This window comes from Magallana gigas, chromosome 9 (assembly GCF_963853765.1).
Source record: "Magallana gigas chromosome 9, xbMagGiga1.1, whole genome shotgun sequence".
Lineage (NCBI taxonomy): Eukaryota > Metazoa > Mollusca > Bivalvia > Ostreida > Ostreidae > Magallana > Magallana gigas.
In genome coordinates, this window is record NC_088861.1 from 49,454,470 (window position 1) to 49,471,153 (window position 16,684).

The following is a 16,684-nucleotide window of genomic DNA, read 5'->3' on the forward strand; positions in this document are numbered from 1 at the left end:
CTCTAGACGTTGTGTAAATAATACTTGATTAATAAAAGTATGCAATCAATATTCTTTGCATGTTTCTTTGCTCTTTAATCATCTGTATACTACAAAAGGTTATATTTGTACAAATGCACATACATTATTAATAAGTATATAGATTGAATGCTCAACACTAATACGTTTTATTTTGGGGCTTACTCCAAAAATTAAAAACTTGTTATAAATTAAATAAAATTGTCTATATCAATGCAGTTCATACAAAGTTATCCATATCATTTAAATTATCTATTACGAAAAGTTTCATTATTTACCCAAAAGTCGTTAACTAAATACTTTTGACTGAAAAAAACCCCAATAGTTAACTGGCTTCTGAGTATGACCCAATTTGTCAATAACATTATTGCATTATTGAATTGTTTTTACTACATGTTAACATTTTAACGCGTTCTAAATAATCATAATAGTATCAAATTGATGCATCGCCTTATATAATAATAGTCCCGAATCTATTAAAATACGTGGACCAATCAAAAAAATACGAAGACTTTGGCCATAGCTATGTTATTTAACGTCTTATATTAACTAAATTTAGTAACCATTATTAAGCAACTGTTTCAAACAATTTGAAATAACAAAAGTTCATATATTCCTTTATTTCTAAGAATTTTTCAGAATTTAATCCTGAAAATGAAGTCACGGCGCATCACAGGATGAACTCTGCCATTCAGTCAACTGAATGTTACTGAATGGTCTGGAAAGGTGACTGAATGGCACACATATACCATTCAGTCACTTTTCAGCTACCTTTTAGTCACCTTTCCATTGACTGAATGACAGAGATTCATCCTGTGCATGGTTAAGTTTTGTGTTTTGTCAACAATAAAACATATTATGTTGAAAGTAATATCTCAGTTAATCAACTAATACTGAGACCTAAAATTACAAATTGTCATGATATTCTATGTACCAAATAATGACGGGATATAAATACTAGTTGAAGAGATATCAGTGACTTAAGACATAAAGTCCTCTTTAAAATTGACTAAAAACGTTGACGTCGTGTGACGTCCCGGCGCAACGAAAAGTATTAACAGTATGGATTTAACTCGGGAAAAAACCGATAAAAGGTGTGAAAATGGTAATTGGTGGAAATAAATAAGTCAAAAATTATTTGCACACTTCTGTGTAACTCTACCACATTTTGTTTGGGTTGTGGAAAGTGTATTTTGAACATTAATCAGTTCGAAAAAGAGTAGAATATCAGTAAATATTTGATAAAAAAAAATAATAAACAACGTCATTTGACAATTAAGGAGTTTCTTACTGTAAACGAATAGATATGCGGTAAAAAATAAGAAATCTTCGGAGGACTAACTTATAATTTTCAAACAAATGTTAACAAACTAGATGTCAAGTGATATAGTGCCGATATAAATTGTATGGTGAAAAGCATAACAGACTCAGGATAATATAAAGATTGGATAATTCTATTAACTGTGCGTGCGTCATTTTGACGTCATGTTTTCAACGTTACCGTGCGCTGTGGTGACAAAACATGTTGTTTTTAAAATCGGGTAACAAAAAAATCCTTTATATCAAATGGAATGAAACTTTGTATATCAATAAAATAAGTATCGTTGCATAAATTAATCTGTTAGTTATGGCTTTTATGAAAAATACATGGTAGACGGCCCAATTGTCTTCGTATTTTTTTATTGACCCTCGTAGCTCTCATCTTTGACATGTACCAGTGAAATGCCTAATAAAATCAAACTCTTGCATGAACATGCATTAATAGAAAACATCTTGCCGAAATATCCGCTCTCTATATATAGCAACAGTCCTGCGATGTTGTGATTTTGATTTATGAAGGACTCTATTTGATGAGGTTTGAGTTCTGTCTCTTCTCAAAATGTAGTTTGTGAATTTGAGAAAATTTATCAAACATTAAACAAGTGAAATAAACCACAAAAATCTAAAACAACATTGGTAAACTTTTGATCTATTTTGGCGTTACTATAAAAGGCTTTTTCAACACATTCTTAAAATCATAAATTAAACATCATACTTCAAAAGCTCGACGTGTAGAGCACAATGTTGCTGTAGATTTTTTTTTATGAATATCGTCATTTATATAAAAATGTTGTAGTAACAAGCGCGCCTTTGGTTTAATTTCACATAACTTGTAGGAAATACCCAGTGTTCAAAAGTGCCTTTTAACTAATGAATTCACATGAACGATCTTTATACACACGGTCATGCTGGACCCACGAACAATTACGCAAGATACACGAACGATTACGTAAGATACACGTACGATTACGTTAGACACACGAACGATTACGTTAGACACACAAACGATTACGTTAGACACACGAACGATTACGTTAGACACACGAACGATTACGTTAGACACACAAACGATTACGTTAGACACACGAACGATTACGTTAGACACACGAACGATTACGTTAGACACACAAACGATTACGTTAGACAAACAAACGATTACGTTAGACATACAAACGATTACGTTAGACACACCAAAGATTTCGTTAGACACACGAACGATTACGTACGATACACGAACAACTACGCAGGATACACAGTCGATGACTAACTACAAGTTAATACACGATAGAATATTGATAGCGATAATAAAGTGAACACAAATAATTCTACACCAACAAATAAGTAAATCAACAAGAAAATTGAAGAAGTAAAAATTGGAAAGTAAAATATACAAATATTGTTTAATGTATCGACACCTTATTTTATACGTAGTTTAGACGTAAACTCTGAGTGCTTAAATGTATGTCCACTTTAGGTTATAATAAGTTAATGATGTTACATCTCTTTTTATTCATTCAATGAAGTTTGGTCAAAATAGGAAACTACACCCTAACTTAAACATGCGTATTTTTTTTTTCAAGACAGGAATTCGCCAAAATATAGAGTACACTTTTCACCTTTAGTGCATTCTAAAATATACGCGTATCCAGATCATAAACGAACAATTATCCTTACTCTTTAAATTGGGTATTTGGCATTTTATCTTGAAAATGCGGCCTAACTTATGAATGCACTAAAGAGGTTTTTACACAACTGTATTTGTTTGTTAAATGTTTTGATAAATGCAGAACAAATTACACTCTTGAACTGGCCAATATTAAAATTCCTAAATAAGTATTGCGACATCGTGCACAACAGGAAGTTTTTTAAACCATGAAGATGAAAAGCACTTGAATATCGTCGGTACATAACCTTTTGTAAATAGTTTGTTCATTCTGTGTATGATTTCTTTTCAGACCGAATGACCTTATTCTTAAACTAACTTTTGACAGAATAGGTTCAGAACAGTTCGAGAACGGAGACACTGTTGCTATAGTAGGTGTTTTATCATTGCCAACATTGATTTCTTATAAATGATGTGAATATATCTTAAGAACATTCTTCAGTACTAGTGAACAAAAATAAAAATATTTTGATGACATATACGTTACTTTATTAATACTTATTTAGAAACTGACTGGACTGGTCTTTCACATTCTTTATCGATTACTACATTTATTTGAATATCTTTATGTTTAACAAATACATTATACGTTGTACCTTCTATACCAATGACCTAGTGTGAAGTAAATGAAAAGAAATGAGGGATAGGTTTGTTTATTCACGTATAATACTCAGTCTTCTTATAATTGAGATAACAGCCATACTCTGTCCGAAGTTTCTGCGTCTACAACATTTTGCTCAATATTTCGATAATTATAATATTTTTGTGCCCAAACAGCGTTTATCAACTTGACGAAAAAAGTCCTGATTATCTAATTTTCTGTTCTGAAATGCACCCTCTTCTGCCTTGGATTTCAATACTCAGCCCAAAATAGAAAGTTTAATAGAAAGAAACAAATGGAACATATTCATATTATAGCGATGACAATTTCTGAATAGAGAAATTTTCTTTATAGTTTTGTTAAGATATTTATTTTCGTTTATATAAACAAATATATACAAATAGATGATGTATCAATGAAGACTTCTAAGATGTTTATTCGTTGATCGATTTCAATTCTACTTTATCGATAGGTATTTGTATTTTCGTTAAAATTAGTCACAAAGTAATGGAAACAGTTTCCTTTGTCTCAACAACAAATCGTAATTTAAATAGAGATAGAAAAACTTTTATCGCAAACACAAAAATATGTTTAAGAATTTCTACAGCATCTCAGTTTGGATATGTATCGTTAGGTTTGACATTTAATTCTTAAAGAAAATGTAAAACAAAATAAGAATACTCTTTAAAGCAAACTGAAATTTTAGAAATTTCCAACATCTTAATCTACTGTATCGTATAGTTCTGACACACGATAAATGATATATGCAACATTCAATGTCTTAAATAGTATATCATTATTGCACCGGTTGCCAAGTGATTTTTGTCCTTCTTTAAAATTAAATAGATTTCTATTTGGTATTTAAATTTACGAATTTCTATGTAGTCACTACGTAGATATATGCAAACCAACAGCCACACAGATAAGGCAAAACAAACCTCTTGAAAAAAAAGAAAGTATAAAACCGCCTAAGCTTGTAATTGGTATTTTTACTTCCTTTTCATTCAACAGGTTATAATTGCTTTTGTGAATTTACATTCTTAAAGCTTAATATCTTTCAAGACATTCATGCAGCTTATTTGACTTTAAGTTAAAAAAATCATATTTCGCCTGTAGGCGCTTTAACAAGATTGAGTTTGACCTAACCAGAACCCTTATCATGTTGTTGCCGCTTGATGACAATCTTTACAAAATAATCGTTTGCAGTTGTCTGTTGAGTTCTACTGCGGCATTTGGTAAGTAAATGTTTTTTATATATATCTTTTATATAATTTTTATAGTTCGAAAATATTTGTATTTCATTCAGCATTAAAAGAGTGGTAATGATGCGGATAGGTGAATTAACACAAAATGTCATCCATACTTTTTAAATTGACCTTACAAATAATTTTTTTTCCAATATTACTTTATAGTATCAATCAAAGAAGTTACTTATTTATTCTTAGGTTATAAATACAAACTATGTATTAAGCAGTGTTCAATTCCTAAATAATAGTAGTGTTTAATATTTGAGAGTAATATGAGATTATTTTAAGAATACAAAGGACACACAAATCTTGTTTTGAATTATAATAACATATTCAAGTGATACATTGACAGTCAATATTGCACTCAACAAACCGGCATATCAAAATAGACCTTGGGATGAAGATGACGCCCAAAATGCAGTAGATGGTCGTAAATCAAACCTATCTTGGAAAGAAGGAGAGTGTTCTATGACGTACGGTGAACAGAACGCCACCTGGTGGGTGAACCTGACAGGCATCCATAAAATTCATTACATTATCATCTACTACATGAAGAACTATCGTAAGTGGGGTAAAGCTTAAATTTTACTTTTTCTATTTTACCAACTTTATAGTTAACGTTTCTTCAATAAAAAAAAAACCCCTAAATAATTTTTCTAAATTGATTATCGGTCCGTGAATTTATCAACTAGATGATAGCCCGCTAAAGCGCGTGGAATACTTGTTCAGTTAAAAGGTTTTTGCGCTTTGTTAAACCAGAGTTTCTTTGTATATATTGGGTCAACATGTTTTCTTATTTTTTTTTTTCCTGTGCTCATTTTTAAAAACATAAATGAATAAGCTACTGGATGTATATTTAGAGGTGTGAATAGGGATAATGATCTTTACTGAAATTGAATATATGTAGCTTTATTACTATATCTATATATTTTTGTAGCTGACTGAAAAACTTCAATCTTTTTTTTGTGTGTTAGTTCAATCTGCGGTTAATTGTTTCAACATGATATTTTAGATTTTCGGATCGTTTGAATAAAAAGTCACAACTTGGTCGCATAAACAGGCATGGTGATTTTTTTTAAATCGAGGACGGGGTTTCGTATCTTTTTGCTTTAAATTTGTTCCTTATGACATTTTTAATAATAATTTTTTAACAATCTCCCAAATAAGATTTCAATATGTTAATTTTGGATAAAAGCCTGCTTTAAAAACAAAAGTGAGGAAAAGGGCAAACTTCTACTTCCTGGTGCAACATATCAGTTTTATGCATGAATCATTTATTTTAAAAGATTTCATATATACTGTAGAGTTATCAACACAATCTGTTCATGTTTTACAAAATAATATTTAAGTTTTACCAAACTTTTGTTTGTGGTCTAAAATAATGTTCTTTCTATCAAAGCTAAAATCGCACATTCGAGAAAAGAATTGCATTTTATTTATTCAACGTTTGTCAAACATAAACTTCTATACATGTATATATAAAAGAAAAGAAAAGTTGTTCAGAAATGAAAATTGGTTTTTGAGCACAGTTAATTACTAATCATGTAAAATTCAATTATGATAGTTTACGGACGTATTGAAATAATAAAAGTGAAGTCAATTACTCTGATCCAGTCATTCCATTGCTTATTGGCTAAACGTCTTTGTTTGTAATTATAGAAGTACATAAAGCTAGTGATTGAATTATGTTCCATTTAGAAATCAATATTAAACATGTGACAGATTATATATATGATTATAAATCAGGGCACCTATTTAAAAATCGTTGAAGAATTTAATTGTTTTCTTCCCTTATAATCTATGTACACAAAACAAAATTATATTGTGTGTATTTTAATGTGTATCCATTTGCTTTATGTAGGTACTGTAGTCTGTCCAAAAATATTTATTCTGAACATTTTGGCGATTTAAAAAACATTATTACACATACCCGTGATTTAAGTGCCAATGAAATAGATAAAAAAGGAATATCTTACTAAACTATTTACTAATTTAATAAAGGCAGTGAATGTTTATAAGCCCTCGAAAAATAGTTCCTGTCTCAAGTTTGATATATAGCTATCCCAACTACATCCATTGGTTAAGTGTACAATGAATAGGTGTATTATATAGATGAATGAATATATGGAAAATGCTATTTTAAATGACAATCATTTAGTTCCCATTTTTTTTTTAATATGAAGCTGTTAAAATTAATTCATGATTGCTTGATTATTCAGGAACTGTTGGATCTTCTGTGTATGTTTCAAATACAACAGATATATCAGATGGGTTAATGTGCTTCAACGACAGTGACTATACAATAGACACGGTGCCTGCTATTGCTAACATTTCATGCTCGACAAAAGCACAATATGTGATATACTATAACGAAAAACGCCCGCAAGTCATGTATCCTCGCTTTAACTATACATTTGCTGCGAATTTTCTTTGTGAAGTAGAAGCATATGGTAAGATATACTTTATGTTTATTAAATGTTTTTTAGGAAAGCATTTAATGTCCGTTTTTGTTGTACTAAATATCATAAAGGACTTATAAATCGCCAAATTAACAACTTAAATCAGAAAATTAGACATACTAATTTTAAACATGTCCTTTCAACGGTTACCCTCCCAAACAAGCACTATTTATTATACTCAATGTCTTATTTTTAATGAAAATTTTTAATGAATATTTCACTGCTTTTATATAGAAATAAACTGAATTCTACGGCGAATTGTACGCGCATAATTTACGCGCACGTAACAATTCGTTGTGATACCCGTTGCCAAGTGTGTTGCTAACGCTGAGGGTAATAGAACGATAGAATAGAATATAATAACCAACTGCGTCTAAACCAATCAGATTTCAGTATTTAACATGAAAGTATAATAACATTAATTGTTCCTGTTATTTCTATTTCAACACCAAAAAGTGGGCGCTCCTGATCTACGTGCCTATTAATTAGCAGGCTCATCTGGATAGGAATTACATGTATATATGCGCCTGTGTTAAATACAAATTCAAGTAAATAACAACAGTAAATTTTGTGGACTATCAATACATTATATTTCTATCTAAAATATAGTGAAACAATTTTTTAAGGAATATATATATATAATCCAAAATGAGTGAAAGGTGATAAGTATAAATAATCAAAAAAGAAAAAGAAAATGAACAGTTCCAAAGTTTCTATTCACTAGCGCTTTCTGGATTTACATCCTTCTTCAGGTGAACGTACATAAGTTATGTACTTATAACTTATGTACATTCACCTGAAGAAGGATGTAAATCCAGAAAGCGCTAGTGAATAGAAACTTTGGAACTGTTCATTTTCTTTTTTGATTATATATATATATATATATATATATATATATATATATATATATATATATATATATATATATATATATATATATATATATATATATATATATATAATCAAAAAAGAAAATGAACAGTTCCAAAGTTTCTATTCACTAGCGCTTTCGGGATTTACATCCTTCTTCAGGTTTTTGTTTAATAGTTAAGATATTGCCCCCCCCCCCCCCCCCTTAAAAAAATCAAAAAAATCGATGTTTTCCTATCAAGTAATAAAATCTACATTTGACTTCTTTTTTTAGGAAGGAAGGACAATAAATATAAATTTATGATTTGATATGCCACCAAGCATGTTTATTCCAAATAAAAAAAGTCCCACTAAGTTCTCCTTTTTTAGTAATAATTTTAAGGTAATTGAATATATATATTGCTTTTAACTTTTAACTCATTTGCATAAAAGCAATATCAATAATTTTAAATAAGCATTTTTCAATTAGATTGGAAGGATTTTCACTATTTTTCATACATTTTTAACTCATTCTAAAAAATATCAAGGATCAAATATATCATGAATAATGATGTTTCACATCTCACCGCAAACACAATCCATTGTTTTTTAAAATAAAAAATGTATACAAGAAGCTTTAAGTACCATCACAAAAATTATGCTGTGTATTTTTGTATAGTAAACTAGGTTTTAATACTGAAAATTTATTTTTCTAAATATAAGATCAACTTTTTCCAAATGTATTAATATGAAAACGGACAATTTAAAGCTAAAAAAATATCTTAATGCCGTTCACTAATATCATATTTTGCCTAGGATGTCCCAATACTGGGTTTTACTACGGAATAGATTGTTGCTCAAATGTTAATTGCCAATACTGTCACATGGACACAGGCACCTGTCTGGAGTGTAAACCTGGATATATAGGCGACAAGTGTGACATAGGTGATGTATAGACAAGTTTGTTTATCATTAATTTCAATGTTAAGTTCAAGAGGTCATGAGGAGATTAATTGTTACTATTTAAAAAAAATAAAACTTGCAAATATAAATCTTACTGATATCATTTGATAAACCCTTAGAACTCAAAGATGTTAGTGATCAAACTTATAACACAAAATAGTTGTATATAGTTTTGAGTTTCTACAATGATTGCTGTCTGCTTGTTTTTGGGCACATAGAAATGATATGGCATTTTCCAAATGACATCTGATTTATTGAGAGGTCAAGCGATTTTGTGAACTTGAATGTACAAGTTACAAAAGTATCTATGTTGAATTAACTCTCTGATTTTAAGGATAATGCTTTTAAGAATATTACCTGGGTTTTCATATATATTTATATAATAAAATGTTAAGAAATGTTAAAACGCTCAATATTTACTTTTTCCCATTCTTGCCAACTTTGCCTAGTCCTCAAAATGCAGAGTATGTCATTTTGTCTCCAAAACCTACACCTATTTTATCCATTCATTTTTTTTTTACCAATGACAACTATATTCACAATTCGTTTTATGACTTTTAAGCAGTATTAATACTTTATTTTTAGAATGCACAAATGGTAAATATGGAAAACAATGCCATAATGATTGTGGCTATTGCAGACATATGAACGAGTGTAGTCATATTAATGGGACATGTGTAAAAGGGTGTAAGCCGGGATATAAACAACCCATGTGTACACAAAGTGAGTGGATTGTTAAAAATTCCAAGCGCAGCTTATCAAAAACATATTTCGTAATATGATATAAATGTTGTCTTTTTTATTTAATCGTACATGGAATTCGGTCAATTTTCTTTCAGCGATTTTTAACCACAAATAACCTTTTTCGACCCTCTCCCCCAATTCTTAATTAAAAGAAGAAGCAATTCATATTGTTTTATCATATAATTTATTTCTATTAAACTTTATTAAACCAAATAATCAATCAACAATATCTCACAAATACAACACAAGTTTTATTAAAAAGGGATTGTTTAAAATACCTCTCAGTTGAATATAAATGTATGTTATAGTTATGTTTATATCTCTGTTTGTTTTCAACATGTGTATGCATTTGATTTTAATATTCCTTTTGTAATATTTAGATGAACTTTTTTTATTGTTACTAGCACAAAGCATTAATATTATAGTTGATTTTTTTTGTTCGTGTTTGAGAATGTGAATTGGGATCATATGGAGATGAATGCAGTGAAACTTGTGGACACTGTCTAGACGTCCGCCAGTGTTCCAATAGCAATGGGATATGTCTAAAAGGGTGTGATGCTGGGTATCAAGGTGCAATCTGCAAAACACGTGAGTACATGTTTTTCATATGATGTAAACCAAATTTAATTCGCGTGCGAGAAAAATTTACGTACCCCTCGTCGCAAAAAGTTGTTGCTGCGAATCATACATGATCTGTATATATAATCTACATTTTGATCGCGAAAACTAGTCTCCGTGAACCAGTTTTTCTCCTATTAATCTTCAATTAAGTAATCGAGAGATATATTGTAAATCTATAAGCTTATTTCCATTAGGACTCTGATTAAAAACTGTAGTAGTACTTTTTAACAATTCTGTCTTCACTATTATGCGTAAAATTATATCCTACAGAATGCTCTGCACGAAGGTATGGGGAGGCTTGTCAGCTTCATTGCGGTTACTGTAAAAACATGATAAAATGCCACCACGTAGATGGGACGTGTAAAAACGGATGTGAACCAGGATTCATAGGAGATAAGTGTAAAACAGGTGCGCCGAAAATGTTACCGAACAAATTATATTTCTCATTTTATTTTATAGAGACACTCACTTTTCAAAAGTTGTTTTGTAGCTCATTTTCAATTTTGTTTCATTTGCATCACGCTTTCTCTTTTTTATAATAAAAAAAATGACTCTTTAAGTAGACATACCTCAAATTTATGCAAATATCGATGAACAACAATGTTTTGTTCGTTTCTTTTTCGTATACTCAATTAGTTCATTCATAAACATATTGATGTAACATTCATACTTTTTTTTTTACCATTTTCGTCTTTTTATTTTACAATTGAAAACACAGTCTGTGACAAAGGATGGTATGGTGTTCAATGCAGGGAGCCATGTGGTCATTGTCAGGACTCAAACCAATGTTTGCAATCAAACGGAAGATGCTTAACGGGGTGTATGGCTGGGTATAGTGGACATCTGTGTAAAGCACGTGAGCATATGACTTATATTACTATTCTCTTTAACATGTAGATAAATTACTGTTTTTAATTTGCAAACTTTAATGATATTTGCATTCCTTTTATTTTAAGAAAAAACATGTTTACCTTGCAAAATAACATATCTTGTATTTAACTCAAGTGAGCCGTCTAAAAAAATATGTTATGTTACCACAACTTAATTGCATGTCAACTATCTTTCAGCTGGCAAAATTACAGAATTGACAACATACATTTTTCATCATAACTAACTTTATTTACGGATTCCCAAAAGTTTAAAACAATGTTAAGGGCGAATACACAATAGATTTAAACTAAGTACAACATGTTGCAAGAACATTCCAGAAAGGAAGATTCCGGTGCTCTTGGTTTTTCCCTTATTCTGCATTTTAAGAATTTTTCATTTGATACTCTTACTAAGACTAATGCCTATAACTAAAAAGGTTGCCAAGAATATAAAGTACATGCTGAAAACGCTTCATTCTTGTTTGAGTTTTTGTCACGTGTAACTGTTTTAAATCAGTATTAATTTTGTTATTACCAAAATATTGTTTATCAGGTTGAGCAACTTGGAGTTTTGTTTAGTGCACATCTCTGATTGACAACACCTCCTTCTAAGATGGTCTTTCAGTAAACAAACAATTAATCTGGTGACACATGCTAAAATATTCCTTTACAGATTGTATTGCACTGCAATGTATACAAGTATAATTAGTGTAAAATGATGATGTTAATTAGAAATCGTTATTAAAAAGCAATGAAAGATGATGCTTTTGTGTTACAGAATGTACACACAGGAAGTACGGTGATGGTTGTCACACTGATTGTGGACACTGTAAAGATATGGTGCAGTGTAACCACGTGGATGGGGTTTGTCCAAACGGATGTGAACCCGGATATACACAAGACAATTGTACACAACGTACGACGATGATTCGCTATCAACTCCTTGTTGTTGGTCAAACGAAGCAAATCAAAACATTTCTATATATCCGTTTTACTTTCATGCATAGAAAAATATTGATATGCAAGCAAATAAATGGTTAAACAAACAATACAATGCAACTAAAGAGTCAATTAAAAAAATAATCCAAAGCACGTTTAGTAATACATTAAAAATTATAGAAGGATATATATCAACATATCCATATTAATGTTAACCAAGATTATTGTTTATTAAAACTGTCTTCAAAACACGAAACTCTTGCAGATTGTGAGATAGGAACGTATGGAGTTGACTGTAATGAGACCTGTGGACACTGTCGTGATTTAAACCAGTGTTCTTACACCAATGGAACATGCTTCACTGGATGTAATGCTGGTTACCATGGTGACCAATGCAAAACAGGTGAGTACGTAGACTAATTGTGTGGGCAATATAAATCATGATCTATTAGAATAATGAGGTGTACTTCTTTTTATTTTAAATTTCATATATATCTGTTGAATCAAATTACATGTTCTAAGTATTTGTAAAATTACAAAAAAATAAATAAAAAACACCTATTGGCAAAGTAAACTGTCGTATCTTATTCAATGGTCTGCAAATGATGAGATTTTTGTGTAATATAATGAATACTGATGATACCAATAAAAGAATATTTTATATTTCTTTTTTCATGAACATTGTTTCATCAATTGGCTCTGGTAAATATGTTGACATTATATGAACTTTACGTTTCAGTTGACGAACTGTCTAGAAGAACCCTTCTCTTTTTTATTTTTTCGTTATGTTCGATATTGGGGCTGACATGGATTTGTTGGATAATCTCCACAATTTGTAATAGAAGAGGACGGTATGAACAACAAAATTTCAAGCAATGCAAAAAGGAAGTCCAGGCTGAAGATTTACATATGAAAGCTGAAAGTGAGCACATGGCGCGAATATACGACGATACAAAGTGTAAGAGTCCGGTGGAAAATCAGACGTGTTTCAATGTTCCTGAAGACAACACTTATGTTGAAATGAAACATATTTATCAAAATTGAATAACCCTACGGAGCTTGACAGCAAAGCGCAACTTAACCATTCAATAATTTATGAGCTCCTTTCCAGGTGATCAATGGCGATCAATAACGAGCTTCAGATTTTGGTTTTTTTTTTTTATATATATTTAAAAATCCTTTGAATTATAGAAAACATAGATTCCATATCGTCGCAGGTCAATTTTCCTTATAGATTAGAGATAAAATTTGGAGAGGCTATATAGAAAAATGACAAATTTATAGTTGCATCAACCGGAGCCTTTATAGTTAGGACAATGCCATGTACAATGCACATCACTTAAATGTGTTCCTTAGTTAGAGTTACCTTTGTAGCAGTTGGATAGGCAAAACTCCAAACATTTCTCAGGATGAAACGTAAAAGTACAACACTGAATACTCAGGGGAATTTACAATAAATGTAATAAAAATTATTTAACATCCGTCGATGCCCAATATAAAATTGGGAAGTATACCCCCCTCTCCAAAAAAAGTGAAAATAAAATAAACAAGGAGTGTAAAAGTCATTACAATGATGATAATCCTAATTTTTTTTAGCTATGAAGTTGCAGGGTTTCGTGTCAGTGAATGCAAATACCTTGCAAAGAATTTTGTTGTACAAAGTGAGTGTAAATTTCATTGACTTGATATTTGTTTTCGTTTTTTAAGTAGCTTGTTTTTTTTTATGTTTGACATTGTTTGTGTTAGGTTCAATGTTTAAAGGGACTTGGACACGATTTGAGATCAAACATTTTATTTTTTATGTATCAAATGGTTAACTGGTGCAATTTAAATGATTGACCAAAATATTAAATGTTGAAGTCAAGATACAAGCGAGATACAGAGGTAAGAATTGATAGTTATGTAAACAAAGCTCGAGTCTTATAGTTGTTTACAAAAAATGTAATGTAGAATTTTAACATTTCTTAGACCAATTAAAATGTAAAAAACAATTTAAACTAATTCAATATCTTCATAAATACTATTATCATCAAAAGAAAGTTATATTTGATTGAAACTTACACCAATACAACACATATGTAAAAATGACAATATTCGAGCTTTGTTTACAAAACAAAGAATTATAAACTCCGTATCTTGCTTAGTACTTGATATTTGAGTTTCAAATTTTGACGTAGTATTATAAATTTCTATATTTATCAGTAAAAACATGAAAAATGGAAAAACAAAATTTTAAAATTTTAAGTCAAATCGTGTCCAAGTCCCTTTGATGTACTATTTTTGTATTTCATACGTAAATAGAATAATGTTGTGTTTTTGTATTTGTAGCATTACATGTAAACATAAGTTTTTATTATTGTAATCTAATCCGTGTCAGTACAGCATAGACAGACGTGACATATATTATCGTATTTATAATAAATCACAAATATGTATTCCAAACAAAAAATTTGATAAAATTATGATAGTAAAAAACATTGGTTATAGTTTTGTACCTTTCTTAACGTTGGAAAATATATAGCATGATATCATGATATACACATTTACTAATGACGTCGTAATCCAACCTGCTATTTTTAAATAGAGAGTTGTAAAGCTCCATGTAGATAATAAAAATCAACAATAACCTCTAAACTTAAATCAGTTTGAAAAAGTTCATTTAAAATTTGTTTTTAAGAATATAGTATAGTTTCGCGAATATTAAATCTGTATTATTTAATCTTAAATAAAAACGTCAACTAGACTTTAAATTTCGACGCAGCGATATTTCATATTTATAATGCTTTGAACTTATGTATTATTTTCATTTTGCAACGAAGGTGTATAACTTTTTAAATTCTTAAAAAAAATAATGATTGTGATTACATCATGATACATAATAATAAATAAGTCCTTGGTATTTTACAACAATGTAGTGAGTTCTCCTTTGTGGGTTCTAACTACGAGAAATATTAATATTCCCTACCTTACATTATGTTTAATTTGATTATTATAATAAACTGAAATCACTTTACTTTGATCTCAAATACGATTGAATACATATATCGTTTTCCCCATCTGCTTAAGTCCCCAGGTCAAAACGTCTAAACCTTTACGTCACAGCAAGTGTGCTCAACCAAAACTACACAAACTTGAGTCTGGGAGAAATGGTTATAAACAACCTCGTAATTTTTTTTTATATTTATATAGCAATTCAAGAACATATCGATCTCAAATGGTCAGACTGCATTGATTTGAGACATCGCGATCGACAGCTGCACTCCCCACTCCTTACTGTTCTGTTTAATATGTTTGTGAGCTATCTGCTGTTTAAACCCCGTCAAGCAGAATGACTGCCTTAGATACTCTTTTAAAGCTCGTTCTATTATATCAAATGACCAGGTATCATCGGAACTTGATAAAACCAAACACAAAGAATATTACATAGCTTAGGAAGCAACTTAATTTTAACCAATTTACCAGGGATGACATTTTCTAACTAGTTAACCGGTCGGAACAGTGGTAACCGATTATAAATTATTAAAAAATTATAAATTTTTTTATAAAAATTATAAAATATAAAATTATAATAAAATTATAATATAAAAATTGTATATATTAACTCAATTTCATTAAATATGCAATTTTTTTGTATCTCTCGAGACATTAAATACAGGTAACATACAAATTAGAGACAATAAAAGCCCCGAGACTGTGCTTTTGAATGCATTTGTCAGTGGATGATTATGTTAATGAATAATAATAACTATTAAAACAACATGTCTGTTCAGCTTTTATTCTGTTATTAATGAATTCTTAAAAACAATATTGAGTACCGTTACAGTTATCATTAGTGTACTTTATTTCAATAGTTTTTCAGATATTGTTTTAATCAATACATTTGTCTATATTGAACACATAAATATAATAGCTACGATCATACAGGCATTTTTTCCCGCATTTGTGTCTTCTATGTGCCTGCCCGCATTTGTGTCTTCTATGTGCCTGAGTAATCAATAAATCGCATCAAGTTACATCTCTGACTTTTCAAAAACAGATAATCACAGATCTAAAAGCTCACCGTGACGAGGCATCATTTTAATGAAGAATCACCTTTATGAAACCACCTTTATCATATTGTATGAAAATCATTGTTAATGATCTTGGTTATACATGGATACTGTTTTGACACAATATCGTATTAAAGTATCATATGCTAAAAATTGTATGATAATCATATGTTTATTTCATGCCGTATTAGAAGATACAATTTTTATCAAAACAATAATATAAAATACGATATTGCATCCTATGATACTTACAATATCTATAATATGAAACAACAAAATGCTGTAATAAATATTGATGCCTATAAAATTGTAACATATGATATGACAGTGTATTGTGTTATA

General features: G+C 29.9%; 1 protein-coding gene across 4 annotated transcripts; it reads left to right on the forward strand.

Annotated features, from left to right (window-relative positions):
- Positions 1 to 4,406: 4,406 nt before the first annotated feature.
- LOC117691874 (multiple epidermal growth factor-like domains protein 10) lies at positions 4,407 to 14,929 on the forward strand. 4 transcript variants are annotated; one of them, XM_066071976.1, is made up of 11 exons: positions 4,407 to 4,837; positions 5,202 to 5,411; positions 7,069 to 7,299; positions 8,974 to 9,102; positions 9,706 to 9,843; positions 10,315 to 10,452; positions 10,756 to 10,893; positions 11,204 to 11,341; positions 12,133 to 12,270; positions 12,559 to 12,696; positions 13,033 to 14,929. In XM_066071976.1, exons 1-11 carry the CDS (start codon positions 4,762 to 4,764, stop codon positions 13,335 to 13,337), a joined length of 1,779 nt encoding a protein of 592 aa, XP_065928048.1. In that variant the 5' UTR covers positions 4,407 to 4,761; the 3' UTR covers positions 13,338 to 14,929. The 4 variants fall into 4 exon arrangements, with proteins under 4 accessions (XP_065928048.1, XP_065928047.1, XP_065928049.1 ...); XM_066071975.1 differs by having other exon boundaries at positions 4,408 to 4,837; positions 5,202 to 5,420; positions 13,033 to 14,928; XM_066071977.1 differs by having other exon boundaries at positions 4,410 to 4,837; positions 5,239 to 5,420; positions 13,033 to 14,928.
- Positions 14,930 to 16,684: the final 1,755 nt, after the last annotated feature.